The sequence below is a fragment of the Carlito syrichta genome, unplaced genomic scaffold (assembly GCF_000164805.1).
Source record: "Carlito syrichta isolate Samal-C Ts95f unplaced genomic scaffold, Tarsius_syrichta-2.0.1 Scaffold305452, whole genome shotgun sequence".
In the NCBI taxonomy this organism is placed as follows: Eukaryota; Metazoa; Chordata; class Mammalia; order Primates; family Tarsiidae; genus Carlito; species Carlito syrichta.
The window spans coordinates 162,383-188,524 of record NW_007249548.1 but is presented as its reverse complement, the minus strand read 5'-3'; the positions used below and the strand labels follow the sequence as shown (position 1 = coordinate 188,524).

Genomic DNA, 26,142 nt, shown 5'->3' with positions numbered 1-26,142 from the left:
CCAACTCAAAAAAAAAAAAAAAAAGTAAAAAACACTGTAATATACCTCAGTCCTCTTCTTTTACACAAAGTGATGTCTCTTCTGGCTCAGCTTGGAGAGAGGGATGGGCACGAGGAATGGAACATAATCTCAGCATCAAGCATCTATCTCTTCACTGACTCTGATGACAAAAACTCCAGGTGAGGGCATTATATATTACTCATTGCACCTCCTTCATTTATGGAGACTCCAGAGCCTTTTCTTGGAATTTTCTGAGACGTGTAATATGTGAATAGGTGTTAAGTCTATATTTCCTCTCAGGAATTATGGTAAAACATTGTGTCTACTCCCATGTGGTCTCAGTGGCTCCTCTAAGTTTCTCTGGAGTGTAACCTCCTTCCAACCCTTGGGGATCACCCAGAATTTAGTATATTAGCTTCTATATGTATATAATATTAACTCTAGTATATTGGCTAGAGTTAAGGAAACAGAAGAACCAGGGAATATGCCAAGTAAATGTCATGAGACCTATGGCAAAGAGATTGCATTCCATTAAGAAATCATTCTCTGTGGGGATCAGTGAAACAAATGCTAGTTTGTTTTTTGTTTTTTTTTTTTGAGTTGGAGTCTCACTCTGTCACCTAGGCTGTAGTGCAGTGGCATGTTCACGGCCACTGCAGCCTTGACCTACTGGGCTTATGTCATCCTTCCACCTCAGCCTTCCAAGTAGCTGGAATTACAGGCATGTGCCTCCATGCCTGGATAAGTTTTTGATTTATTGTAGAGACGAGGTCTCACCAAGTTGCCCAGGCTGGTCTCGAACCCCTGGTCTCAGGCAATTCTCTTGCCTTGGCCTCCCAAAGTGCTGGGATTACAGGCTTGAGCCACTGCGTCTGGTCATAAATGCTAATTTTGTCTATGACTCTAATTCTGTAATTGAGACATGTTTGTGAACACTTTTCTCTCTAGCTTAAATGAAGTACTTTACCATAGCAAAACAGTAAACTATATTCTGTTGGTCACTAAAAAATTAAATTCACTAAAGTTTCTGGGAGTCATTCACTGTAATGACCAGGTGGCTGGTATTGGATTGGAGCTACCTTGAGTGACCTGTCAAGGACTAATTATTGTTGAAAGAATTCTAAAATTGTCTATTACAGAAGTCATTTAATTGACAAATTTAGTTGAGTTGCCAGTTTCCACTGTGATTTCACTTTCTTATAGTGGGGACTTTGAAACCATTGCAAATGTGAGAAGTTAGCTTCAATTTTTAAAAAAATCATTGTCCTTTTTCTTTTTCTAAAAAAGTGGGGTTTCTTCCTAGGTTCCTCTTATTCCACTTCTTTAAAAGATGACTTCTAGGGAAAGGTAACAGTGATGAGCAAGGAGAAAATCTTCACTGATGGTTACTGGGGGAGCTTGTATGTGAAAATCAGATTTAATGACACTCTGTGTCAGGGGTTCTCAAATGCTAATGTGTACATGAATCACCTGGACATCTTTTAAACTTCAGAGACTGATTCAGAAGGTTGGGACCTGAGAGTCTGATTTTCTGACAAGCTTTTATGTAATGTTGACCTTGCGAGTTCACAGGCCACACTGAGTAGCGATGGTATAGGACAATGGTATTCAACCATTGTCTGGGGGGAGTGCCTAAAACTTCTGATATCCAGGGTTTATGGTAGACAAATAAAAATAATTGGAGTGAGCCTAGGCATCAGTACTTTTTACACCTTCTCAAAAGATAGTGGTTCTCAGACTTTGACATGCATTTGAATCACCTGGGGAATCTTACTAAACTACTGATTCTCACTCAGTAGCCCTTCAGTATTACTTGGCATCTGGTTTTTGAATGAGCTTCCAAGTGATGTTGCAATACTTTGAGTATCAAAGCTTCATACACAGATTAGAAGATGAGCTTATTTCATGAGTACTGGGGGATTTTAAAATTAGATGGTTTGTATCAACGATTCATAAAAGTTAAGAGAATCAGTTTTCAGTAAGCAGTAGTTCTCAGGCTTAGGGATCAGAACTCTAGCCTCATGGACTAGAAAGCGTCAGCATAATTTCCAGGAAAAAAAAATTTCTGATGGCATAGATTTCTAAATTAGTTCAATTGGTTCTAGGTCCTAAAAGCAACTCTTGGATGAATAAAGAAACTACTGATTGATGAGGCACATTCTTCATTCCTTTAAGATAAGAAGTTAGCTACATACAAAGGATCAGGAGTCAGAATGGTTTTGAACTTTTGAAGAGTGACAATGGAAGCAAAAAGGGAATGGAGTATGCCTTTTTGTTGTTATTGTTTTTTGAGTTGGAGTCTTACTCTGTCACCCAGGCTGGAGGCTGGAGGGCAGTGGCACACTCCCAGCCACTGCAGCCTCCACTGGCTGGGCTCAGGTGATCCTTCTGCCTTAGCCTTCCAAGTAGCTGGAACTACAGGCATGTGCCACTATGCCTGGCTAATTTATTTATTTATTTATTGTAGAGATGAGGTCTTGCCAAGTTGCCCAGGCTGGTGTTGAACCCATGGACTCAGGCAATCCTCACACCCTGGCCTCCCAAAGTGCAGGGATTATAGGCATGAGCCACTGTGCCTGACAGAGTATGCTTCTAAACGTCTAATGGAAAATGATTTTCAGCTTAGAATTCTACACCCAGCTAAAACTATCAACAAATTGTAAGGGGTAGAATAAAGACATTTTGAGACATTCAAGGTGTTGAAGACTTTGAGTATCATGTACCCATTTTTAAGAAGCTCCTGGAAGATGTGTATCACTACAATGAGAGAGTAAACTAGCAAATAAGACAACATGGAATACAGAAACACGGGATATCCAATGCAAGAAAGAGGTAAAGGGAATCTTTAGGAGTAAAGGAAACCTCGGAATGACATTTCTGAACAAAGAATGGATGGAAACTATTAGTCTAAACTGGAGCAAAAAGATTTGAGAGATGAATGCATTAGGAGTGGCCATTTCCAAGATACCAGCTGCCCATTAAATACTCTTTTTATCTGACCCCACAGTGCTCAGATAATCTTGGCCCAGATTCTTAGCATACATGACTTGCCTGGGCCATGGACTGATAAAGTTCCTGCACATGCTTTGCTTGATGCCTTGTTGCTTGGTTCAGTTGAGGAAACTCAATTGGCACCACAGATGTGTTCTATCTTCATGTATACCTGAGAAGTGGAGGTGGGTCATGATGGATCTAAAAGGTAGACCGAGATGTGTCTTTCTCTCTGTTGGATGACTGTGACTTCCCTATACCACATCCTTATCAGATGCCCAGAATGTGGTCTTCTCTGTGTTTTCCAGCATTTACAAATGACCTTTTCCATTGACTTTCCCAGAAAAGATGATATATATATATAAATTTGATTTTATTATCTTATTATAGAAATGTGGGAAATAAGTGAGGATTGACTACATAAGTAGGCTGCATGCAGGTGAAGTTTGAGCCTCTGACTGGCCCTTACTCCCCCGGTAGTGGACCAGGTGCCCTTTGTGTTGTCAGGTGCTCCAACACTCCTTCTTCCCTCCCTCCCATAGCAATGCCCAGCCACGGCCAATCTCTCCCTTGTGTTCATGTGATTATTGTTTAGGGCCCACTTTTGAGTGAGAACACATGGTATTCAGTTCTTTGTTGCTGTGATAGATCACTTAGTATGATGGTCTCCAACTCCATCTATTTTGCTGGGAAGTTCATGATTTTGTTCTTCTTTATGACTGTAGGGTTGGTTTCATGTTTTTGCTATTGTGAATAGTACAACAATAAACATGCATGTGCAGGTATCTTTTTTGTAGAATGATTTATTTTTCTCCAGGTATATTTCCTGGAGAGGGATTGTTGGACGGCATGGAAGGTCTATTTTTAGTTCTTTTAGGAATTGCCACACATTAATAAATGTCATGGAATATGCTTTGTATAAAGGGAGAGGCATTCAATACCTTTAGAGTTGATGACCTAACATTTTAAAATGACAGTTCTTCCGTAGAGGTTGAACTAGCTTGCACTCCCACCAACAGTAGTAGAAGCATTTCCTTTGTTCTGCACCCATGCAGTATCCGTTGTTTTTGACTTATTAATGATGGCCATCTTTACAGGTGTTAGGTGGTATCTCATTGTAGTTTTGATTTACATTTCTCTGATGATCAGTGAGGTTGAGCTAATATGTCTGTTGGCTGCTTTTATGTCTTCTTTTGAGAAGTGTCTGTTCAAGTCCTTTGCCCGTTTTTTAATGGGGTTGTTTGTTTTTATTTTCAAAAATTAAAAAAAATTAAATGTCAAGGGAAGAAGTGGGAGTGAAGAAACAAGACAATTTGTAACCGTCAATGATTAATTCCATTCTATGCACCTAAAGACCACAGAGATAAAAGTATTTAAATAAAATATGATTAAGAAGATATCATTTATCAAAATCTAAAGTATGTAAGAGTAACTTCCCAAAATAAACACAACCTCTATAAAGATTTGAGGACATTAATAAATGTCATAGAATATGTTCTGTATAAAAGGAGAGGCATTCAATACTCTTAGAGCAGATGACCCAAAATTTAAAAACAAGTCAGTTCTTCCAGAATTAATCTATGAAGTCAATAATGATTTCAGTTTTTCAAATAAACTGATAAACTTGTTATAAACTTTATATAGAAGAACAAAGTTCTACTAGTAGCTAAGTTTACCTTGAAACAGAATAATAGAAGAAGCCTGTCCTAATAGATGCTAAGATAAACTACAAAGAGAGAGATAAACTACCCATGTAATAGTGGCATACTTAAACACACACACACACACACACACACACACACACACACACAGAAGTGAAAAACATGCCCACTGCAGTGGTTCAAGCCTGTAATCCAGTGCTTTGGGAGGCCAAGGTGAGAGGATTGCTGAGACCAGGAGTTCAAGGCCAGTCTGGGAAATATAGAGAAACAATATCTCTACAAAAAAATAAGTCTGAGTGTGAATGTCAATTTTTCTCTCACGAAATATTTTCTTTTTGTTAAGATGAGCTCCTCAAACTGCAGTTCTCTGACATGGGCAATGCTTCACTGGTTGGCTACTTGCGATTTCTTTCATCCCTGGATTTGGCTGACCTACTCCATATAGATTCGCTTTTGGGATTGGCTTACTTCTCCAAGCAGTACTTTGGGGTAGGGTCCCTTTTAAGATGGTACAAGAAGGTTACTTTCCATAGAGTCTAACTAGGTCAACTTTGGGTATTCTATATTTGCTCTTTGATGGGTGGAAATTTAATTTGCTTTTGCTGTAACTCATCTCTTTTTTGCTCTACTCTCAGAGTCAGCTCTTTCACAGTCTATATTTTTTCCAGGTATAAATTAGAGACAGTCCAGGTGTACCTCAAATTTCAGGGGACAAGTCAAGCCCTCTTTGTGGTTCTTTTGATGGACAATTTGCTTCACTTAGGGGGTTTACACACTAGCAACTCTTACCAAATCTAAATTCCAGTCTTCCGTTGTACACTGTTCATAAGAATGATGAACTAAGAATTGTGAAACAAAATTTCTCAGTCTCTTATTGTATCCAAGAGATTGTGTCACCAAAAATCCAGGACAACAGATGTATTTCTGTGTGTCTTTTTAAAGAATTATCAGGCAACCATATAAGCAAATAACCAATTTGATTCATATGTCTTAACAAAATTGTGTGGACAGAGATTGCATACTGACAATATCCAAACCTTCATGGAAATAGACATTAAGAGTTTTAAGTGTTATTTTTACTACAGTTTGGGGTCAATCTCTTGCCATGGAACACATTTCTGAAACTAGAAGCTCATCAAAATATGATCAGATACATGAAGGTTTTTGCTTTGTACCAAAGTGCTGTGCTGGCTATGAATAAGACCAAGTCAGTTTATATTAAAGGAAGAAGGTTATTCTTCCACTTGTAGATCACTGGATTATGCAAAGACTGTTCAAGAGTTCTGGATAATTTTCATTCCACAGAAGACATGACGGAGGGCATATTTCATATCCTTGTTACGCAGGCTGTAGATGAGGGGGTTTAAGACTGGGGTTACCACAGAGTATATCAGTGTGATGATCTTGTGCATAGCAACTGAGTTGCTAGATGTAGGACTCACATACATCACCATTATGGTTCCATAGAACAGAGACACCACAACCAAGTGGGACCCACAGGTAGAGAAGGCTTTTTGTCGTCCAGTTGAAGAAGAAACTTGAAGCACAGCTCTGAGCACCAGTGTATAGGACCCAAGGATATACAACATGGTGAGAATGATGGTAAGAGAGCTCACAGAATGGAATACATGCTCTATGATGGGTTTAGGGACACAGGACAATGCCACCAATGGGTCCACATCACACAGAAAATGATCAATGATGTTGGGACCACAGAAGGGTAGTTGAGAAATGAAGAAAATGGGAATTGAATGGTCAAAGAAACCAATGAGCCAACAAAGAGACACCAAAATGACACAAAACTGACCCGTCATGATGGAGGGATAATGTAGTGGGTGGCAGATGGCCAGGTACCGGTCGTAAGCCATGACACAGAGGAAGAAGCACTCAGTTGTGCCCAGGGAAAAGAAGAAGTAGAACTGAGTGAAGCAGCCAGAGAAGGATATAGTCTTAGTTTTGGAAAGAAAGTTGGTCAGCATGTTGGGAGCTGTGCAGGTCACATACCAGATCTCTAGGAAGGAGAAGTTGGCCAGGAACATGTACATAGGGGTATGGAGTCGGTGATCCCACCTTACTGCACAAATGATGGCCATATTCCCAGTCAGAGTCAAGATGTATACCAACAAAATCATTGAGAAAAGGACAATCTGCATTTTCCAGGGACCAGGAAAGCCCAGTAAAACAAACTGTGTCACAGTAGCTATCTCTGAGTTATTCATGGTCCCCAAACTGTGGAGAGAAGACAGATAGACCATGACAATTTCCTTTGCTGCTGAGGCATCTTGAAGCTTTTCTTGGGATAATGAGTTTGACCCATGCAGGCAAAGGTACTGGATATTCTAAAATAATTTTTGAGCAAATCCTGACCCATTCTGAGAGAGTCTTTTGTTTCTGACTCTTGTAAATCCTAGGCTGTTTAAATCTTTTTGGCAGTGTACAAAAATTAAATTTCATCTTCTTTTAGAATAAAGAAATTGAGATGGAGGCAGAAATGGCTTGTTTTATACCTAATTTATGTTTCAGTAAAGGTTGTTTATATATAGGAATTACTTATTGCTGTTCACTTCAAAATATGAGGACATATATGCCATTTTTGTTTCATTTATCAGTACTATCTTAAGATTCAGCCTATATCTGTCCTTCTCTAACACTTTCTTGATGGATAGAAGACTTTACCCATTTATGTCGTTTTTGCTATTTAACTTCAAAAATATACCCCTCTCTCTTATTTCATATATTACTCTCCCCTAGATCTTTCTTTTTAAATTAAATTAAATTAAATTTTTATTTTAAAATCTATTTTAAAGATGTGGGGTACAATTCAGGATTAGATTTACAAGTGGTCATTGTACAGGTAAAGTTTGGGCATCTTTAATAGATTTAATAGATTTGAATCTGACCCTTTTTACAGCATTGAGTGGTTTGTGTTTGACGTTATTTTAGATTCTTTCTTTTTGGAGCTATTTCCATTAGGAGAATTTACTTCCTAACAAATTTTTAGTGATACCAAGAGAAAGTCAACAAGGATATTTAGATGACAAAATTATTTATATAGGCCAGGTATGGTAACTCATGCTTGTAATCCTAGCACTTTGGAAGGCTGAGGCGGAAGGATTACTTGAACCCAGGAGTTCAAGATCTTCCTAAGCAACACAGTGATCCCTTGACACTACAAAGAATAAAAAAATTTGGCTGAGCATAATGGCATGCTTCTATAGTTGCAGCTACTCAGGAGGCTGAGGCAGGAGGATTAGCTGAACCCAGGATGTCCAGGTTGGAGTGAGTTGTAATCATGGTACTGCACTTCAATCTCGATATATTTTGCTTTTTCCTGTTGAAAGATATTTATATTGTACTACAGCTCATTTATAATTTGGAATCTAATCACTTGTTTTTAGCAATAAAACGTCAGTATTATTCATTCCATGCTGATTAATTTCACATGATAATTTATGATGCTTCATACACATTTAAAAAGAAATATTTTATTATAGATAAATATAATGCATAAGATGTATTGGAGAAGAAAACTACAATTACCAAGAAAAGTACAATAAGCTCCTCTTATTCCTGTTGCCAGAATTTTACCTTGAAATTCACTATTTGAAAAATTCACCATTTTAGTCCCTTTAAAGATAGTCCCCAATGTTGAAAATAACAAGATACAAGAGAATGGAAGGTGCTATTTCAAAAATAATTATTTATCCATATTCTGAAAATTGTCTTTGTTTCCTTTCGAATATCATCAAAGAAGATGTATTTCAAGAATCAAGGACAACTCTGTGAAAAGAGAAAATGATGACCTTAAAATACAGGAATCTCCAGAAAAATTTTAACAAAATACCTTTAGTTTTTTTGATTGATAAGAGGAGAATTTATCTTAACATTTTTTTTTTTTTGAGTTGGAGTCTCACTCTGTCACCCAGACAGACTGAAGTGCAGTGGCCGCTCCTGGCCACTGCAGCCTCGACCTGCTGGGCTCCGGTGATCCTTCCACCTCAGCCTTCCAAGGAGCTGCAACTACAGGCACGCGCTACCATGCCCGGCTAATTTTTGATTTATTGTAGAGATGAGGTCTCGCCAAGTTGCCCAGGTGGGTCCTGAACCCGTGGGTTCAGGCAATCCACTCACTTCAGTCTCCCAAAGCACTGGGCTTACAGGCTGAGCCACCAAGCCCGTCTTATCTTAACTTTTTAATCGAAATAGTATTATATATATAGTATTTGATAGAAAAGATCGTTTTGTATTTATAGTCCTCACTGAACATAATCAAGTAGAAAAATCCCTTCTAGTCAATGAGGTAATATTAATAAGATACATGTATTTATAATCATGTAACGGTTGCAAATTTGTAATGCATAAAGTGAACTATGAATCTATCCATTTAGGAACAAACACAGCCTTCCTGTTGAGCCAATCTTGTCAAAACAGACTGTAGCCTGATGGACAAGAAACAAAGAAGAAAAGGAAACTAAAAGATGAGAATGAATTATTTATAGTATTTTTAAGCTAGCATGACTATGAAGAGCTAAATTAAACCAGCATTGTTATAGTCATTTTGGTAAGACATCATAGAAGGATGGTTCCACACTATGGGTGCTCTACACCTTCTGTATCTTTCCAAGCAGGAAAGAAAGCAGTGATGCAGAGAGCAGCCACTTACCCCTGGAACAGAGCAGCAGCAACCATGATTCTGAACTCAGATTCACAGATTTTGACCCCAAATCAAAATGTACAAGACTCAGCTTCATGTATTTGAGCTATAGACTACTCTTGTTGATATTTAAAGCAGTAAACAAACAAAAACCTTGCAGAGAAACTATTAGCCTCAGGAGAAATTATGTAAATTAATCACATAATTTCCAACATAATTATAAGAAGCGGTTCTTAATATATTCACCATTAAACTCTATGTGAGATGTTACTCCTTATACATACTGATTTGATTTTATCCTTTCTTTTATTTTAAATGTCACTTCTTAGGGGCAGGTAAGTAATAGAATAGACAAAGAAGGAGAACTGAGAGAGATTTTTAAAAAGTCTCAATTTTCTCTTGGTTTCAGTTCCACTGAATAAACCCAGCTTCATACTATTTTGCTCAAAATATCTACAAAAGTCATATCATTCTTTGTGCCTCAGCCATTTCCTGATAAGGGGAAGATCTGTGGATAACTTTGGTACCACTGAATGCACTTATTTTGGAGAGTGTAAATTGCATTTAGAACAAAACACTCTGAGAGTTTTTTCTTTTGGATTTTGAGCTAAAAAAGAAACCAATCGTCTTTGATACTTAGTCTCTTGAGCTTATTGAATTAACAAATGTATAGGTGAGTAGGCTCACCTGTGGTGTATAATAGTAGCAATGCCCATCAGAGAAGACATCCTCTACACACCATAAAGCTTTCTGAGATCATCCTGGAGAGAGCCCATAGGGAGGTCACACAGATTCTCACCACTGGCTACAATGTGGAAGCCCTGCGTGAAAGCTTCCTGCATGACTTATTTCTCATGTACCCTAAGATTCTAGTGACTTGTTTCTCACTGTGTTGAAACTCTGTGCTGGTTCTAATTTATGCTTCATCTTAGCCACTGTTGAGAATTCTTAGGTCTCTCTACATGTGATCCTGTAACTTTCCTTGTTGTCCTTAGGGACCTTCTTATTTCTTGCCAGGGGGTTTCATTGATATTTTTAAACCTGTAGGGATTATTAAAAATAATGTGCTGCATTAACTCTGAGGAGAACCCCTGGTCTTCTTAAGCTTGTGCTTTTGTGCCATGGAATACTTAAGGCCCAGATTAAATATCTCCCTGAAAGAACACTTTTACTTAGAAAGATAATTTTATGTTACACCAAACATGTACATGCAATGAACTGTAAAGTATAATTTGTGATACTTTTAAAGATAAAACTAAATTTTGAAGGACTATTATCCTCCAATAACGCATGTTCTCTGACCACTGCTGCCAAATGTGCTTTGGTGAAAAGATCTGAGAAACACTGCACAAGAGCATTATATCACCTAGCACTGGCAGGCCCATCTTCCTCAAGGACCTAATTTCATTGTGAAGTGACCATAACTATTAGTCACAGGATGAATATGATAAATTAATTTCATAATTTACAACATAATTTTAAGAAGCAGTTCTTAATATATTCACCATTAAACACTATGTGAGATGTTATTCCTTATACACACTGATTTGGTTTTATACTTTCTTCTTCTTTAAATGCTACTTCTCCTGAAGGGCAGAACTGAAAGGGTGTATCTCATTTTAAATAGATTTGCCTCTTAGCTGATGGTCTTTCTGTTCTAACAGAGGATTTAGGGACACAAGTGGAATTTGTTCTTGGCATAATTTTCTCTGAATATTTTTCTAACTCAGATTTTGTCCTACAGCCTCTGAGAGGCACTTATTTTTCTGCAGTTGACGTGGAAATTGCTGTGTACAAATAACATGTTTATGGTACTGCTCTACATTACAAGTGCTACTGAGCTTGTCCCAATTGATTTGGGGAAGAAGCGCTATAGCAAAGACTTCAGTTGGCAGTAAATGCGTTTGAAGTAAAATAAGAAGACTAATCATCATGAAGTTCAGGACTTATACAGTGGATCACTAAGAGAGAAGATTGAATGGAGAAGTCTACTGAGTGAGGGCTTTGAGTGGCAAGAGAAGTGTGCATATTTTATCTCTAAGGGATAGAGCTATGAAGCATAGTGAAGCTACTTTTTTCATGGTGTAAAGATAGTTTCAAACAATAGAAGATGTTTATTACTAGTTATTTTTGTGTGGCCTCTAGACCCACAAATATTCTTCAACAATATTTATTTTCTGAGTTTAAAAGATTGTACTGTCTTGAAAGACTTCAGGTACACATGCAATTGATTTCTTCAATCAGCTATGATTAAAATCAGCAAAGATACATCTCAGAAAAAGAATGTATACACACACACACTCTCATATAGTTACTCAGTGAGGCCATGTATATTTAAAATGTTTTATTGAATATTTGTCACTGGTGAACTGAACTTGAACTGCTAAGGTACTGTGAAAGGTAAGTCTCTCTGTCTACTAGCGTGTGAGCCAGAACACACTACTGAAGCTATTCATTATTGTTATGATAAATAACTAAGGTCAGAAGTAACCAATTTAGCTTCTCTTTCTTTTTTTTTTTTTTGAGTTGGAGTCTCACTCTGTCGCCCAGACTGGAGTGCAGTGGCCGCTCCCGGCCACTGCAGCCTCACCTGCTGGCCTCCAGCGATCCTTCCGCCTCAGCCTTCCGAGTAGCTGGAATTACAGGCATGCGCTACCACGCCCGGCTGATTTTTTTATTTATTGTAGAGATGAGGTCTTACCAAGTTGCCCAGAAGGGTCTCGAACCTGCGGGCTCAGGCAATCCACTCACCTCAGCTTCCTAAGGCACGGGATTACAGGCTGAGCCACCGAGCCCGGTTTAGCTTCTCTTTCAAAGATGTCTCAGTTTTTGTTAACTGTTAACCCCAGGACTTTCTTCAGGGCATCTTTCATGTCTTTGTTTCGAAGACTATAGATAAGGGGGTTTAAGAGCGGGGTTGCTGCTGAATATACGAGAGTGACGATCTTCTGCATTCCTCCTGGGTTTTCCAAAGTTGGACTCACATATGTCACCATAAGGGTTCCATAGAATAGAGACACCACAGTTAGGTGGGACCCACATGTGGAGAAAGCTTTAGTTCGACCAGCACCAGAGGGAACACGAAGCACAGCTCTGATTACCAGAGTGTAAGATCCCAAGATGGAGAGGAAGGGCCCAAAGATAATCACTGAATTGAAACTGTAACAGATAAGCTCAGTGGAAGGAGCAGAGATGCAGGCCAGTGAAAACAATGGGCCTGGGTCACACACAAAGTGGTCAATGATGTTGGGTCCACAGAAGGGAAGTTGGGAGATCAGAACAATGGGGACTGGATAGCAGAGAAATCCACCTACCCAGCATATACAGACTAGGATTATACAGAATTTCCCAGTCATGATGGAAGGGTAGTGTAGTGGGCGACAAATAGCCAGGTACCGATCATAAGCCATGAGTGATAAGAAGAAACACTCTGTTGTACCCAGTGAGAAAAAGAAATAGAATTGGAGGAAGCAGCCAGAGAAGGAGATGGTCTTAGTCTCAGACAGGATATTGACCAGCATGTTTGGGACAGTGGAGGAAACGTACCAGATTTCTAGAAAGGCAAAATTTCCCAAGAGAATGTACATGGGTATGTGAAGCCTCCTGTCCCGTTTCACTGCACAGACAATAGCCCCATTCCCCAGCAGTGTCAAGAGATAGAGAATCAGGATTAATGAGAAGAAGAAGTTCTGTATCTCTCTTTGAACACGGAAACCAAGGAGGACAAATTCAGTCACAAAATGCATTGTTCTGTTCTGGGGTTCCAAAGCTGTTAGAAAAACAGAAGTAGCCAAGAAATGAATAATAATAAACATTGGTAGGTTTTGCTAAGTCATACTGAAAAATGTAGTAAGTATTTTTATCCTTTCATGTTTTTTAGTTGGAGTCTCACTCTGTCGCCCAGACTGAAGGGCAGCGGCATGCTCCCGGCCACCGCAGTCTCGACCTGTTGGGCTCCGCGATCCTCCCGTCTCAGCCTTCCAAGTAGCCGGAACTACAGGCATGCGCTACCATGCCCGGCTAATTTTTGATGTATTGTAGAGACAAGGTCTCGCCAAGTTGCCCAGGCGGGTGTTGAACCCGCGGGCTCAGGCAATCCACTCACCTCGGCCTCCCAAAGTGCTGGGATTACAGGCTGAGCCACCAAGTCCATCCATAAGTAATTTTTTATACATTCATCATCTCATTTGATCTGCCTAATGATCCTTTGAGCTGTAGGGAGGTATTTTTTATCCTTTACTTTTACAGATATGGAAACTGAAGTTCAGAGAGATTTAAGAAGTTCACTTAAACCAACCATACTGCCCATCAAAAGAGGACTGGATTTAAAAAAATGTGGTACATATATACAATGGAATATTATCAGCCATAAAGAAGAACAAAATCATGAACTTTGCAGCAACCTGGATGGAATTAGAATTTATAATACTGAGTGATTTCTCGCAGAAACACAGAGCTGAGTATCACATGTTCTTGCTCATAAGTGGACCTTGAACAACTACTGTAATCCTATAAGAAAAGGATTGACAGTAGCGGGAAACTGTGGGGGTGTGGGTGGAGGTGGGATTAACAGTAGTTGATATCTGCCTGGGGTGGGGGGCACAACTTCATCAACAAGGGTACCTGCACAAGAATATTTGTATACCTCATCCTAAATTGTACCTCACAATTTTAAAATAAAAATTAAAAGAGAGAGAGAAAAAAAGAAGTTCACTCAAATATATATGCAAAGCCAGTAGCTCCTGGATACACTGGCCTATTTGGAGATTGGTTTGGAACAAACTTAACTTCATTTCAAATGTTTCTATAATTCTGAAATCTCAGTAATGTTTTGTCTTTTTTTTTTTTTTTTTAAGTAGAGACTAGGTCTTGCTATGTTGCCCAGGATGGCCTCAAACTCCTGGGCTCAAGTGATCCTCCAGCCTCAGCTTTACAAAGTGCTGGTATTTTAGGCGCTAGCCACTATGCCAGGCCTATTTCATCTTTAAAATCCTTAGATTTCCTACATATGGGTATAAACTTTGGACACATTCTTTTACTTTGAAGCAAAATTGAGTATAAATCTAAAGTAAAAATAGCAGCTAAACTGCCTTCAAAGACAGAGTTTCATATGTAGAAGTCCAATAAAAAGCAGATAAGAATGGAACGGTGTAGTGGGAGTCTTGAGTTCCTTTCCTTTTTTGCTACTTTCAGGGAGGTGCTGCAAAACCCTTAGGAATCTTAAAGTGGTTTGAAATCTATGTATCTAGTTCCTTCCAGATCACATTCTCTGTAATGGCATCTGGATTTGATGAATAATCCAATTCATTCCTCTGCTGAAGAGCTCTGGTTTTTTTTCAGAGCATTTCTTTATGTTGAGCATGATTTGTCTCCTTTTTTACTTCTCTCCATTAATCCTGGGACTCCCCAAGTTGACATGTAACCTTTAACTTTGTTACAGTCACACAAAATAAGTCTAATTCCTCTTCCATGGTGGTGGTGGTGAGGCAGCTGTCATGTCCTCTATACATGATGTTTTTTGCAGGTCGTTATTTTTCCTGGCTTGTTCATACCCTTACCACCACAAGGTACACTATTCTATATCATGGATTAGCTCTTGAGGCACCGTGCGGCTGGGTAAGTCAATTTCTCTAGTAATAAAACCATGTGTCTTTATTTTTGTTGGAAATGAAACTCTAAACTCTATAATTTGTCCCCTCATCTTCTTACTTTTATGTAAATTAAATAATGAATAGGAAGGTCACCTTAGGCTATGGAGAGATCAGAAAGATCTGATATTGGCTGAATCAGTTGAGACAAAATACAAACTTGGGTATTTTGTTAACAATCTTCTTGAGACTATTGGTTTATGTTTACTTCTATGTCCTCAAGTTTCCTGGTTAAGGTTCAGGATATTTGACTGGACAAGCCACCATTAATATTTTAAATTTAGCAACATATGGACTTTATATATAGACCATATTATTATTTAATGTCACTGTTAAGATACTCACAATATTCCATCCTTATGCCATTTTTACAGTCTGCAGAGAGCAAGAAACCTGCCTCTCAATACTTGATCAAACCTGGAGCAAACACAAAAAGATGTTTTATTGCCAAGGTAGCTTCAGTCATTTGCATGAACAATATTTTTAGAATAATGGAAACAGTTTCTCGAGTAAACATGATTTTTATGAAAATGTGAATTTTGTCTGAGTAATTTAGTTTAATGGATTAAAATTATTATGATGACCATATGCATCAACATTTCTAGGAGAGTTGTAATTTCAAATATACTTTCCATAACTATACATATATTTGCCAGAGCACATGCTATCATTCTTAGTTGGAAAATATAGTTACTGGGCTTGCAATGAAAAAAAACTTTGGAAGTTGAATTTAAACTATAGTATTTTATTTATTTATTCAAGCATTTAACAGTTTATTATATTCCTGGCAGTTTGCTAAGTTCTGGGGTACAAATGGTGACTATACAAAATAAAATTCCTTTCACTTTAGAACTTAATGTTTTACAGAAGCAATTAAGACTGCCACTTACACCTGTGTATCATGTGCATATACTGCAGACTTCCTGAGCTGTATGTTTTGCAGCATGCCTTACTGTGTGGTGTGGAACTGGAAAACAATATTTATTCCAGTTAAAAAATAACAAATAAATCTATATAGTATTGGTGATATCAAACATTTTATTGGCATAAATTAGATATTTGGGGTTCTTCAACACAGTAGGCAAAGACATAAGATATGAGTTAACTTACCCTACTCACAGCCAGAAATTTCTTGACACCAAGAAGAGAAAGTTCCAACTCGTGATACTTGGCCTGCAACTAGACCTCATTAATCTTGGCTCTCATTTGGTCATTACCTGACTCCATAATGTCCAAGACTGTGCCCATTATTTGTGCTGTAGTGAAATTTTTGTTATCTGTGGAATACAGGGTCAGATAAATACATTTCACAGATAATTTGCTATCTCCCTGCATCTACTTCTATTATCCCCACCTCTAAAATTCATCTATACGTAGCTCAAATGGGAAATCTAAATTTACCTCTTTTGTTTTTCTATTCAACTCAATGATAGAACAAACAAGCTGTTGAAGAAAGGAGGAGGAATAAAGAGTTTGGGCAATTCATTCCATATGAACTGATAAGGGAGCCAGATCACTCTCCATAACCCCAGTCACTTGCTGGAAATTTAAGCCATTTGCCCAGGGAAGAACACACTTACAATTATAAGTGCAAGGGTTCTTCTTCTCTTAAGTATTTATGTTTTTAAGGTTATCCTGCAGATAAAGTCAAAGGAAAAGAGAGTCTGCTGTCCTACTTCTTTCTGAGTTGACACTTGCCACTTGTCAACAACTTCGAAAAAAATAAGCACAACCTACTCTGTTTTGCTCCTGCTGAAGGATAGTCTGTCAATAAAAACTTCGCTAGTCAGTTTTTATCACTTTGCAAACAAAGTGGTAAAAGACTCAAGCTATTCTAATAGAATGGAACTTAATGTTCCCCTCAAAATATCCAAGACATTTGAGCACCATTTTCCCTCAGTGAGTTGTACAGTGGGAACTCTGTGATACCTGAGTGAACCCTTGATGTAAATATATTACCACAGGCACTCTTTAGGAGTATAGTGGGAGAAGAGAAAGGTCTAACATGTTGTTTCTACAAAGAACAAAGGAACAAGGAATTAACGAATTTACAGAAGAACCACATATACTCAGCATCTGACAACAGTGGCTGCTCAAGAGCAGTGGTGACCGATGCAGGCAGACTTTCCTTACATACCTGATGGCACTTCTGGTTCCGAGAGGAAGATGCGAGAGAAACTGTAGCTGTAAGAATCTCCTCATTTACACAATCTAAAAGCTGAATCATGGATGGGGAGTATTATTTGTGGCTCCAGAGACTTGCTTCCTTTAGTGCTTGGAACCAAAATGAAATGTGTTTTTCATGTCAGTGATTATTAAGAGTTTACAAGTCTCTCCTGAATAGGATCCAGAGTTCCCCTGTGTTCATTGGGAAGCACCTACTTCCTGTGCCTGTGTTTCTGTGCATACATTGAATTCTACCTATAGCTGTTTTTTTCCCCAGTGGTTTAACTAGTGAAACACAGAAGGCAGGATAAATATCTAAGAGATATTAGGAAAACTTTCCTCTTTGTGGAGATATCCTCCCTCTAAGGAACTGATCTACATAGGGGAAGGAAAGAGGTTAATGGAGGAGGAGGAGGAGGAGAGAGAGAGAGACAAAGAATATGTGTAGATATGTGCGTATCTAAGTGTATTGTTTTTGGGGTGTGTGTGTGTGTGTGTGTGTGTGTGTGTGTGTGTGTGTGTGATTTTCTCTATATTACAGACTTGCTTTATTCTTTAAAAAAAAATCCACATAATTGACAAACATTTTGTCAGACTGGGTTAAATGCTGAGTAGCAGCAGATAGGAGTCAACAAGGTCAAGATTTCATGGAGATTATATTTTTGTTTTGGGTTCAAATATAAAGATATGAAGCAAATATCTATTATATACCTTGAACTAGACTTACTTCATTCTTGGTGCCTAACTTTTAAAAAAATTGCTTAGACATAGTTTACTTAATTTTGTTGTATTCAACATAAGGCAAAGAATCTCCTTTTTTCTTTTTAGTATAGCTTGAACATATCTGTTTGGAAAAGTTTAGTCTTCTGTAAAAGCAAATTTGTCATACTGTTGACTGATGCAATGCAGTATTAGTGAAAATAAAAGTTTAGTACTTAAATGGTTCAGAGGTAGGAAGTATGAATATTTCTTAGTAATATCAGGGGAAAGAGAACAAACAAATTGAGGTGGAGAGCCTAATTCAATCATTGCAAGAGCTCAAGTAGGGAACTTGAGTGAGTTTAGGGGTAAGTTTGTTTAAGAGTGGATTTCTTAAAAATGTACATCCTGTACAGCAGTATTAGCATCACTTGATAACTTGTTAAAATATATGTTCTTTGTCCCCACCCAGATATAGTGAGCCCAAAACTCTGAATGTGGATCCTGGTAATCTCCTCCTCCACCACCTTCGAGACAAGATTTTGCCGTTTCCCAGGTTGGAGTGAGGTGGCAGTATCATAGCTCACTGTAGCTTGGAACTCTTGTGCTCAAGCAATCCTCCTACCTCAGCCTCCTGAGTAGCTGGGACTACGGGTATGTGTCACCACATTCAGGTATATATGTATATTTTTTTGGTAGAGACCGGGGTCTTGCTTTGTTGCCCATATTGGTCTCGAAATCCTGGCTTTAAGCCTTCCGCTGTCCTGACCCTACCACAGTGTTGAAATTACAGGTGTGAGCCAGAGCACCCAGTTTACCAGCAATCTGTTTTAACAAACATTCCAGGTGTTTCTAATGCACAGTGAAGCTGGAGACTCACTATGGAAGATGATAGAACATTAGAGTCTGGAATGGGTGTGTTCCCTCTGGCAAGCCTCTGCAGTCCCAGCCAAGGGAGAGACAGCCCTTCCCCTCTACCCGCTCCCACACCAACCAGAGGCAGAGAGCTGCCTGGAATCAGAACAGAGGCACTGGCAGGAACCATGTGGGCCCCAGGGATCTTCAGTTTTTGGCGAGTCCCAGTGCTGGCAGCTGCTACACCACCACAGAGAGTCTTTTCAGGGCTCATCCTGCAGGAGTGATGTGTACCACATGGACATTAACCACACCTCCACACCTCCAGCCTCCAACTGGGGCAACATGCTCACTTTAGGAACTTTTTTTTTCTAGCAGTGCTGGTGCCCTACCTGACCCCACATCAGGACTGCAAATACAGCTTGCTCTCAGGGGGCTGCCATCACTGTGACTGTCCCTCCTATGGAGTAGGGTGGGAAGCAAGAGGCAGTGCACCTTTGGACATTGCAGCTGCCTTATCCATATTCGGACTAAGAGAGAAACACTGATTCTCTGCAAGCAAGGCAGTGGCCTCCCATTTACTCCATGCAAGAGGAGCAGACTTGCCTAGACAGAAGAAGATCACTTCATGCCCCCCAGAACACCTGTGCCAGAGACGAGCCATGGTGCTCCTCCTGCCCACCTATCAGTCCTGCTGATGAGATGCACAGGCATCCTGACCTGGGACTCCTGACCATCCAGGGCCCCTAGTGCTTGTGCCAGATAGAGAGGAAAGCCCGCTTGATCTGGAGTAAAGGATTTGTCCTGCCCCCTGCCAGACTGCACCAGTAAAGCAGTGCCAGACAGTTTCCCTCCAGCCACCTCTGTCCCTTCTACAAGCAGACAAGAGGAGAGAGTCGAGACAGAAAACAATACAAACTGTCACCTCAATAATAGCAACTTTGTAAAAAGAAAAATAAAAAGAGAGGAGACTGCCCTCATAGATGAGGAAGAACCAGTGAAAAAAACATTGTCAATTCTCAAAGCCTTAATAATTTGACATCCACCAAGGGGTGTCTTAGATCCCAAGCAATGAAACCCATCCAGAATGATGTGCTCCTGATGACAGACATAGAATTCAGTCAATGGATGGCAAAGAGAGTCAATGAAATAAAGAAGAAAGTAGACACTCAAATCAACCAGGTCATGAAAATAGCAAGTGAAAGCTGACCTGGCCATTCTAAGAAAGGACTAAATTGAACTTCTGGAAATGAAGAATTCTTTCCTGGAATTTCAAAACACAACAGGAAGCCTTAACAGCAGAATTGCCCAGGCCAAGGAAAGAATCTCAGACTGTGAAGATCAAATTATTGAATTAGTCTAGTCTTGACAAAAATGATGAGAAAAAAATTAGAAAAATGAGCAAAACTCACAAGGGGTTTAGGATTATGTAAAGAGACAAACTCTATGGCTGACTGGAATTCCAGAAAGAGAAGGGGAAACTGAGAATACCCTGGAACAAGTCTTCCAAGATGTCATCCAAGAAAACTTCCCCTCTTTTGTTACAGAGTTGACCATACAGGCACAAGGAATTCAGAGACATCCTGTGAGATATTATACCAGAAGACTATCCCTGAGGCACATAACAATCAGGTTTGCCAAGGAAAGCATGAAAGAAAAAATTTTAATGGCAGTTAGAGAGAAGGGACAGACCACCTACCAAGGGAGACCCATCAGTATTGCAGAAGACCTTCAGCAGAAACCTTACAAGTCATAAGGGACTGGGGACTCATCTTTAACAATCTAAAAGAAAAGCAATTCCAGCCAGAAATTTCCTGTCCCACCAAGCCTAGCTTCATTAATAAAACTACTGGAAGAAAACATAGAGAAAACAGTATACGATATTGGTCTGGGCAATGATTTTTTTAAAGATTTTAACTCCAGAAGCACTAACCATAAAAGCAAAAATAGATAGGTGGAATTATATGAAACTAAAAATCTCTGTACGGCAAAGAGACAATAACAGAGTGAAGAGATAACTACAGATTTGGAGAAAATACTTGCAAGCCATACATTAGATGGGGCTAATATCCAAAATATGTAAGCAACACAAACAACTCTATAGAAAGAAAACAAATAAACAAATAATCTGAGTAAAAAGTGCTCAGGGGACCTGAATAGACATTCCTCAAAAGAAGACATAATGGCCAAGAGATACGTGAAAAATACATCACTAATCATTAGAGAAATGCAAATTAAAACCACAATGAGATTTTACCTCACACCTGCCAGAATTAAAAAGACAAAAGATAACAGGTATTGGCGAGAATGTGGAGAAGAGGGAACCCTGCTGCATGGTTGGTGGGAATGTAAGTTAGTACACCCCTTATGGAAAACTGTATGGAAGTTCCTCAGAAAACTAAAAGTAGAATTACTACATGATCCAGCAATTCTATTTCTGGGTATTTACCCAAAAGATTTGAAATCAGTATGTCTAAGAAATATCTGCACTTCCATGTTCATTGCTACACTATTCACAATAGCCTTAGGAATCAATGTAAGTGTCCATCAGTAGATAAATGGATAGAGAAAATGTGGTATATATACTCAACAGAATCTTTATCCTTTAAAAAGAGAGAGATTTTGTCATTTGGACAACATTTGGATAGAGTTGAAGAACATCATGCTAAATGAAATAAGCCAAGCATTGAAAGACAAATACTGTGTGATCTCATTTATATGTGGAATCTAAAAATATCAAACTCAAAGAAGCAGGAGAGTAGAATAGTGGTTACCAAAGGCTGGGAGAGGCAGGTGGAGGCAATGGAGAGATGATGATCCAAGGGTGAAAAGCCTCAGACAGGAAGGATAAGTGATTTTTTTGGTGTTATATTACCCAGTATGGTGAACATAGCAAGTAATAAGGATTTTACATTTCAAAATCACCAAGAGAATATATTTCAGATGTTCTCACCACGAAAATAAGTATTTGAACTTATGGATATGTTGATTAGCTTTATTTAATTATTCCACCTTGTATTCATAAATCATAACATCACTTTATACTCCATAAAATTATACAATTATAGTTTGTTAATTTACAACTTTTAAAACTGTTCTTACTGTGGTTCCAAGGTCCCACACAATCTGGAACCCTGTGTGCTCTCTGACTTCATCTTTAATACTCTTCCTTTTAGTTTTTCTACTTCAGCCAAACCAACATTCTTGCTTTTACTTGGACACATTTCTACTTCCAGATCTTATAAAGAATGTGCTTCCTTCTGCTTGGAATGCTCTTCCCTGATGGTCTACATAACTTATTCCCTCATCTGCGTTAAGCTTTTGCTTAAATGTCCCTTCTCAGTATAGCCTTCCCTGATTGTCCTGTTTAACACTTCAGCTCTTTCTTCTTTTTCCTCTTTCTGCACTTATCACTCTCTGACATGCCATATATTTTGCTTTTTTTTTTTGAGTTGGAGTCTCACTCTTGCCGCCCAGGGTAGAGTGCAGTGGCACTCTCAGTCTGCAGCCTTGACCTGCTGAGCTTAGGCGATCCTTCCACCTCAACCTTCCAAGTGGTTGGAACTACAGATGCACGCCACCATGCCTGGCTAGTTTTGTGTGGGTGTGTTTGTGTGTGTGTGTGTGTGTATGTGTGTGAGTTTATTGTAGAGAGGAGGTCTCACCATGTTGCCCAGGTTGGCTCAAGTCCCCGGACTTAGGCAGTCCTCTCACCTCGGCCTCCCAAAGTGATGGGATTATAGGCTGAGCCACTGTGTCCAGCTACTTATTTTTAAAATTGTCCATCACCTCCCTACTAGAGTGTAAACTCCATGTGGACAGTGGTTTTGACCTTTTTGGTCATAGCATATCTCTAGTGCCTAGAAGAGTGCTTAGGACATAGTAGATGCTCAATCAGTATTTGTTGAATAAAAGAATAACTACTATTTTATGTGATGTTAAAACAAACCATTTATTGAGCATGAAATTTTTAGTCTGCCTCTAGTCTGGAAGATTTTCAGTCATTAAGAATCAAAGAAACAAGAACATTGTTCTGTTACTAAATCATTTAGATCTGTATGCATTAGGTATTTACATGTAATTCTCTATTCACTTAAAAATTTGGATAGTCTTAAGAAATGTTTTGAGTATACCAATGATAATTCACCTAAGATAACTGCACTTCTACCTTCCACCTTTGTCCACCATTAATCCAAACTGTACGTTTGAAATAGAACAGATAAAATGCTCTCATATATCATCTACTGGAATCACCCACGTTGAAAATATATTTGTTACTTTTGGAATGTAGTCTGAATCAATTTTGGTTTAACTCTGCCAGGTCAGTTGAGGAATAAAACAATGAGGGATCTCATTGGAAAATATCTTCTTTAAAGGATGAATTGAAAAATAAGCAGCAAAAAGTCTCTCTTTTTTTGTTATTGTCTTTTCATTTTTGGGATCAGTGTGATAGTAAAGCCTTTCTTAATTGATCTTTTATGTCCATACAATGGTTTGTTTGTATGGGCATGTAGATTACTTTATGCTCATTCCCTCTTCAGGACTTTCTTCAATGCAGCTTTCATCTCCTTGTTTCGTAAACCGTAAATCAGAGGGTTTAAGAAGGGAGTCACCACAGAATAGAACAAAGTTATAATCTTCTGAATTGCAGCTGGGTTATCAGCTGTGGGGCTCACATACATTGCTAAGAGGGCTCCAAAGAATAAACACACCACTGTCAGATGAGATCCACAGGTGGAGAAGGCCTTCTGCCGGCCAGCTGATGAAGGAATTTTTAACACAGCTGTCAGTAAAAGAATATAGGAGCCAAAGATGTACAGAAGTGTGAGGATAATAATGAGGGAGCTCAGGATACCGAAGACTATCTCAGTGATAGGAGCTGGGGCACAGGACAGAGTCATCAGTGGGTCCCAGTCACATATAAAGTGATTGATGATGTTGGGCCCGCAGAAAGGCAACTGAGAGAGTTGCACAGTGGAGACAGAGTAACTGAGGAATCCAAATACCCAACAAAGGAACATCAAGATGTAGCACAGTTGTTGGGTCATGATGGTCTGGTAGTGCAATGGGCGACAGATAGCGAGGTATCGATCATATGCCATGATGCAGAGGAAATATGTTTCAGTTGTTCCAAGGGAAGTAAAAAAATAGAATTGGAGGAAACAGTCAACAAAAGAGAGAGTTTTTGTCTCTGAGAGGAAATTGACTAGCATTCTGGGCACAGTAGAAGTAATGTACCAAATTTCAAGGAAAGCAAAGTTCCCTAGGAGAGTATACATTGGGGTATGGAGCCGTTTGTCCAACCTCACAGCACAGACAATGGTCCCATTTCCCATTATCGTAAATACATAGACCCCAAAGAACAGTGAGAAGAGGAAACTTTGCACCTCTTGACAACCAGGAAAACCAAGAAGAACAAATTCAGTCACAGTGCTTGTCTCTGAACTGTTCATGAATCCTGGAGCTGCAGAGAAGACAGAAAACACCTTTTATACAAGTTGTTTTGTTTCCTAAAAAACTTGCAAACTACATATGTTGGGTATTTGGTAATTAGATTGCAATGACCCATCCGTTGACTCCTAACTCTTGTTAAAAAGTCACCAATCAATCCTAGTGATCTCAAATTTCATTAAAATCAAGTTCATAGCAATAGAACTTTTCATTGGATATTTATCAACGGGTTAAATCTTTAAAACTTCTCTCTTCCCTTTGACATTATGAAAGCTCAGAAGCATTATCTTCTATGAAAGGTAGCAAAGTGGTTATCAGCTTGTATTTATTTTTCCCACACATAGTTAATTATTCCTACAAGAACAACTTTTAGTCTGAGATAATTTTTTAAAGCAAGAATGAGGAGTAAAATAACAACTTTTTTTGACATCTCTCCCCCAGTAGAAAGTATTTGACATACTTCTGAGATACTCTAGAGCTGTAAGTAGTCATTATGCACTCAGAATAATTTTCATTTATAACATATTAATGAATTATAACTTTAAGTAGAAAAAGCAAGAAAAAGATGATAATAATATTTTCCTGGAAAGTACAGAGTTAATAGTTACCTCAGAATATTCTTTGAATTGACTTTACTTCACACATTTTAAACTTATCTGTCAATTGAATCTTTACTACCTTAAACAAATGCTGTGCTGCAAATCATTTTGGCATTAATCTTTCACTAAAATAAACAATTTGTTTCAAAATATACTGTTCTACTATAATAATTCATTCTTGTGCTATCCATATATCGCAGATGATAGGTTTTGATGTTTCTAAAATCCCAACTGTCTACCTGTAAGAAACTCAGAATCTTACTATGTTTGGAAAGGTCAATTATCAAAAGTCAAACAGGATGAATGGATAAAGAAAATGTGGTATATATACACAATGGAATACTATTTAGCTTTAAAATAGAAGGAATCCTATCATCTGTGAAAACATGGGTGAACCTTGGGGACGTTATTTTAGGTGAAATAAGCTAGGCACAGAAAGACAAATATCTTATGATCTTAATTATATGTTGAATCTAAAAACAAATTCATATGCAGAGAATAGAATGGTGGTTACAGGAACAGTGGTTAAGAAGGGGTTTGGGAAGATGTTTGTCAAAGGATATAAAACTTTAACTAGATGGAAGGAATAAGTTTAAGGTCAATTGTACAACATGGTAACTATAGTTAATAGCAATTTTTTTTGAAAATTGCCAAAAGAATAGATTTTAAGCGTTCTCATCACAAAAATGAGAGTTAATGCATATGTTAACTCTCTGAATGTAGCCATCATCTAATGTATACATATTTCAAAACAATATGCCATATATAATAAATATGTGCAATTTTTATTTGTTATTTGAAAAAGTCAAAAGGGCAAACACTCAGAAAACATAACTCTAAAAGATGCTAAAAGTCAATTCTTGCTGAATAGAAATAATGCATTTTTTTTTCATTTTGGTGATACACATAATATGCGTGTAAAAATATTCACTAAACCCTATCCAAATGCAAGAATATCTATCAATATTATATTATTTGGTATTTTTCAAATGATTTGAAATGCTTATGTCTTGTTATTTAGGTTTATTGATGCTAAAATGTTTAAAATTTACTTTATCAAAATACTGTAATTGTTTTTGATAATTGCTTGAGAACATGAAAAATATAGAAAAAGACAAAGAAAAGTAAAAATAATCCCATCTCCTAGAGGAAACAAATCTTAACTCTTTGGAGAATTGTATCCTTTTCATCTCTAAAAATTAAACTGAAATTTCTCAAAACACATTTTTTATAACTTGTCTTTAAAATTTCATTTTAGACTGGTCTTGGTGGTTCAGCCTGTAATCCCAGCACTTTGGGAGGCCAAGACAAGTGGATTGCCTGAGCCCGCGTGTTCGAGACTCACCCGGGCAACTTGGCGAGACCTTGTCTCTACAAAAAATCAAAATTAGCTGGGTGTGGTAGCACTCGCCTGTAGT

At 38.3% G+C, this 26,142-nt stretch overlaps 2 protein-coding genes across 2 annotated transcripts; both read right to left on the bottom strand.

Annotated features, from left to right (window-relative positions):
* Nucleotides 1-5,926: 5,926 nt before the first annotated feature.
* On the bottom strand, nucleotides 5,927-6,877 carry LOC103264034 (olfactory receptor 11H7). The gene has a single exon (XM_008061690.2). The coding sequence runs from the start codon at nucleotides 6,869-6,871 to the stop codon at nucleotides 5,927-5,929; it is 945 nt and encodes a 314-aa protein (XP_008059881.1). The 5' UTR covers nucleotides 6,872-6,877.
* A 5,251-nt stretch (nucleotides 6,878-12,128) lies between these two features.
* LOC103264032 (olfactory receptor 11H6) lies at nucleotides 12,129-13,121 on the bottom strand. The gene has a single exon (XM_008061689.1). The coding sequence runs from the start codon at nucleotides 13,119-13,121 to the stop codon at nucleotides 12,129-12,131; it is 993 nt and encodes a 330-aa protein (XP_008059880.1).
* Between the last annotated feature and the right edge of the window lie 13,021 nt (nucleotides 13,122-26,142).

Coding starts and splice junctions, on each gene's coding strand:
- LOC103264034 (XM_008061690.2), bottom strand. CDS start 6,871: ATGAATAACTCAGAGATAGCTACTGTGACACAGTTTGTTTTACTGGGC.
- LOC103264032 (XM_008061689.1), bottom strand. CDS start 13,121: ATGTTTATTATTATTCATTTCTTGGCTACTTCTGTTTTTCTAACAGCT.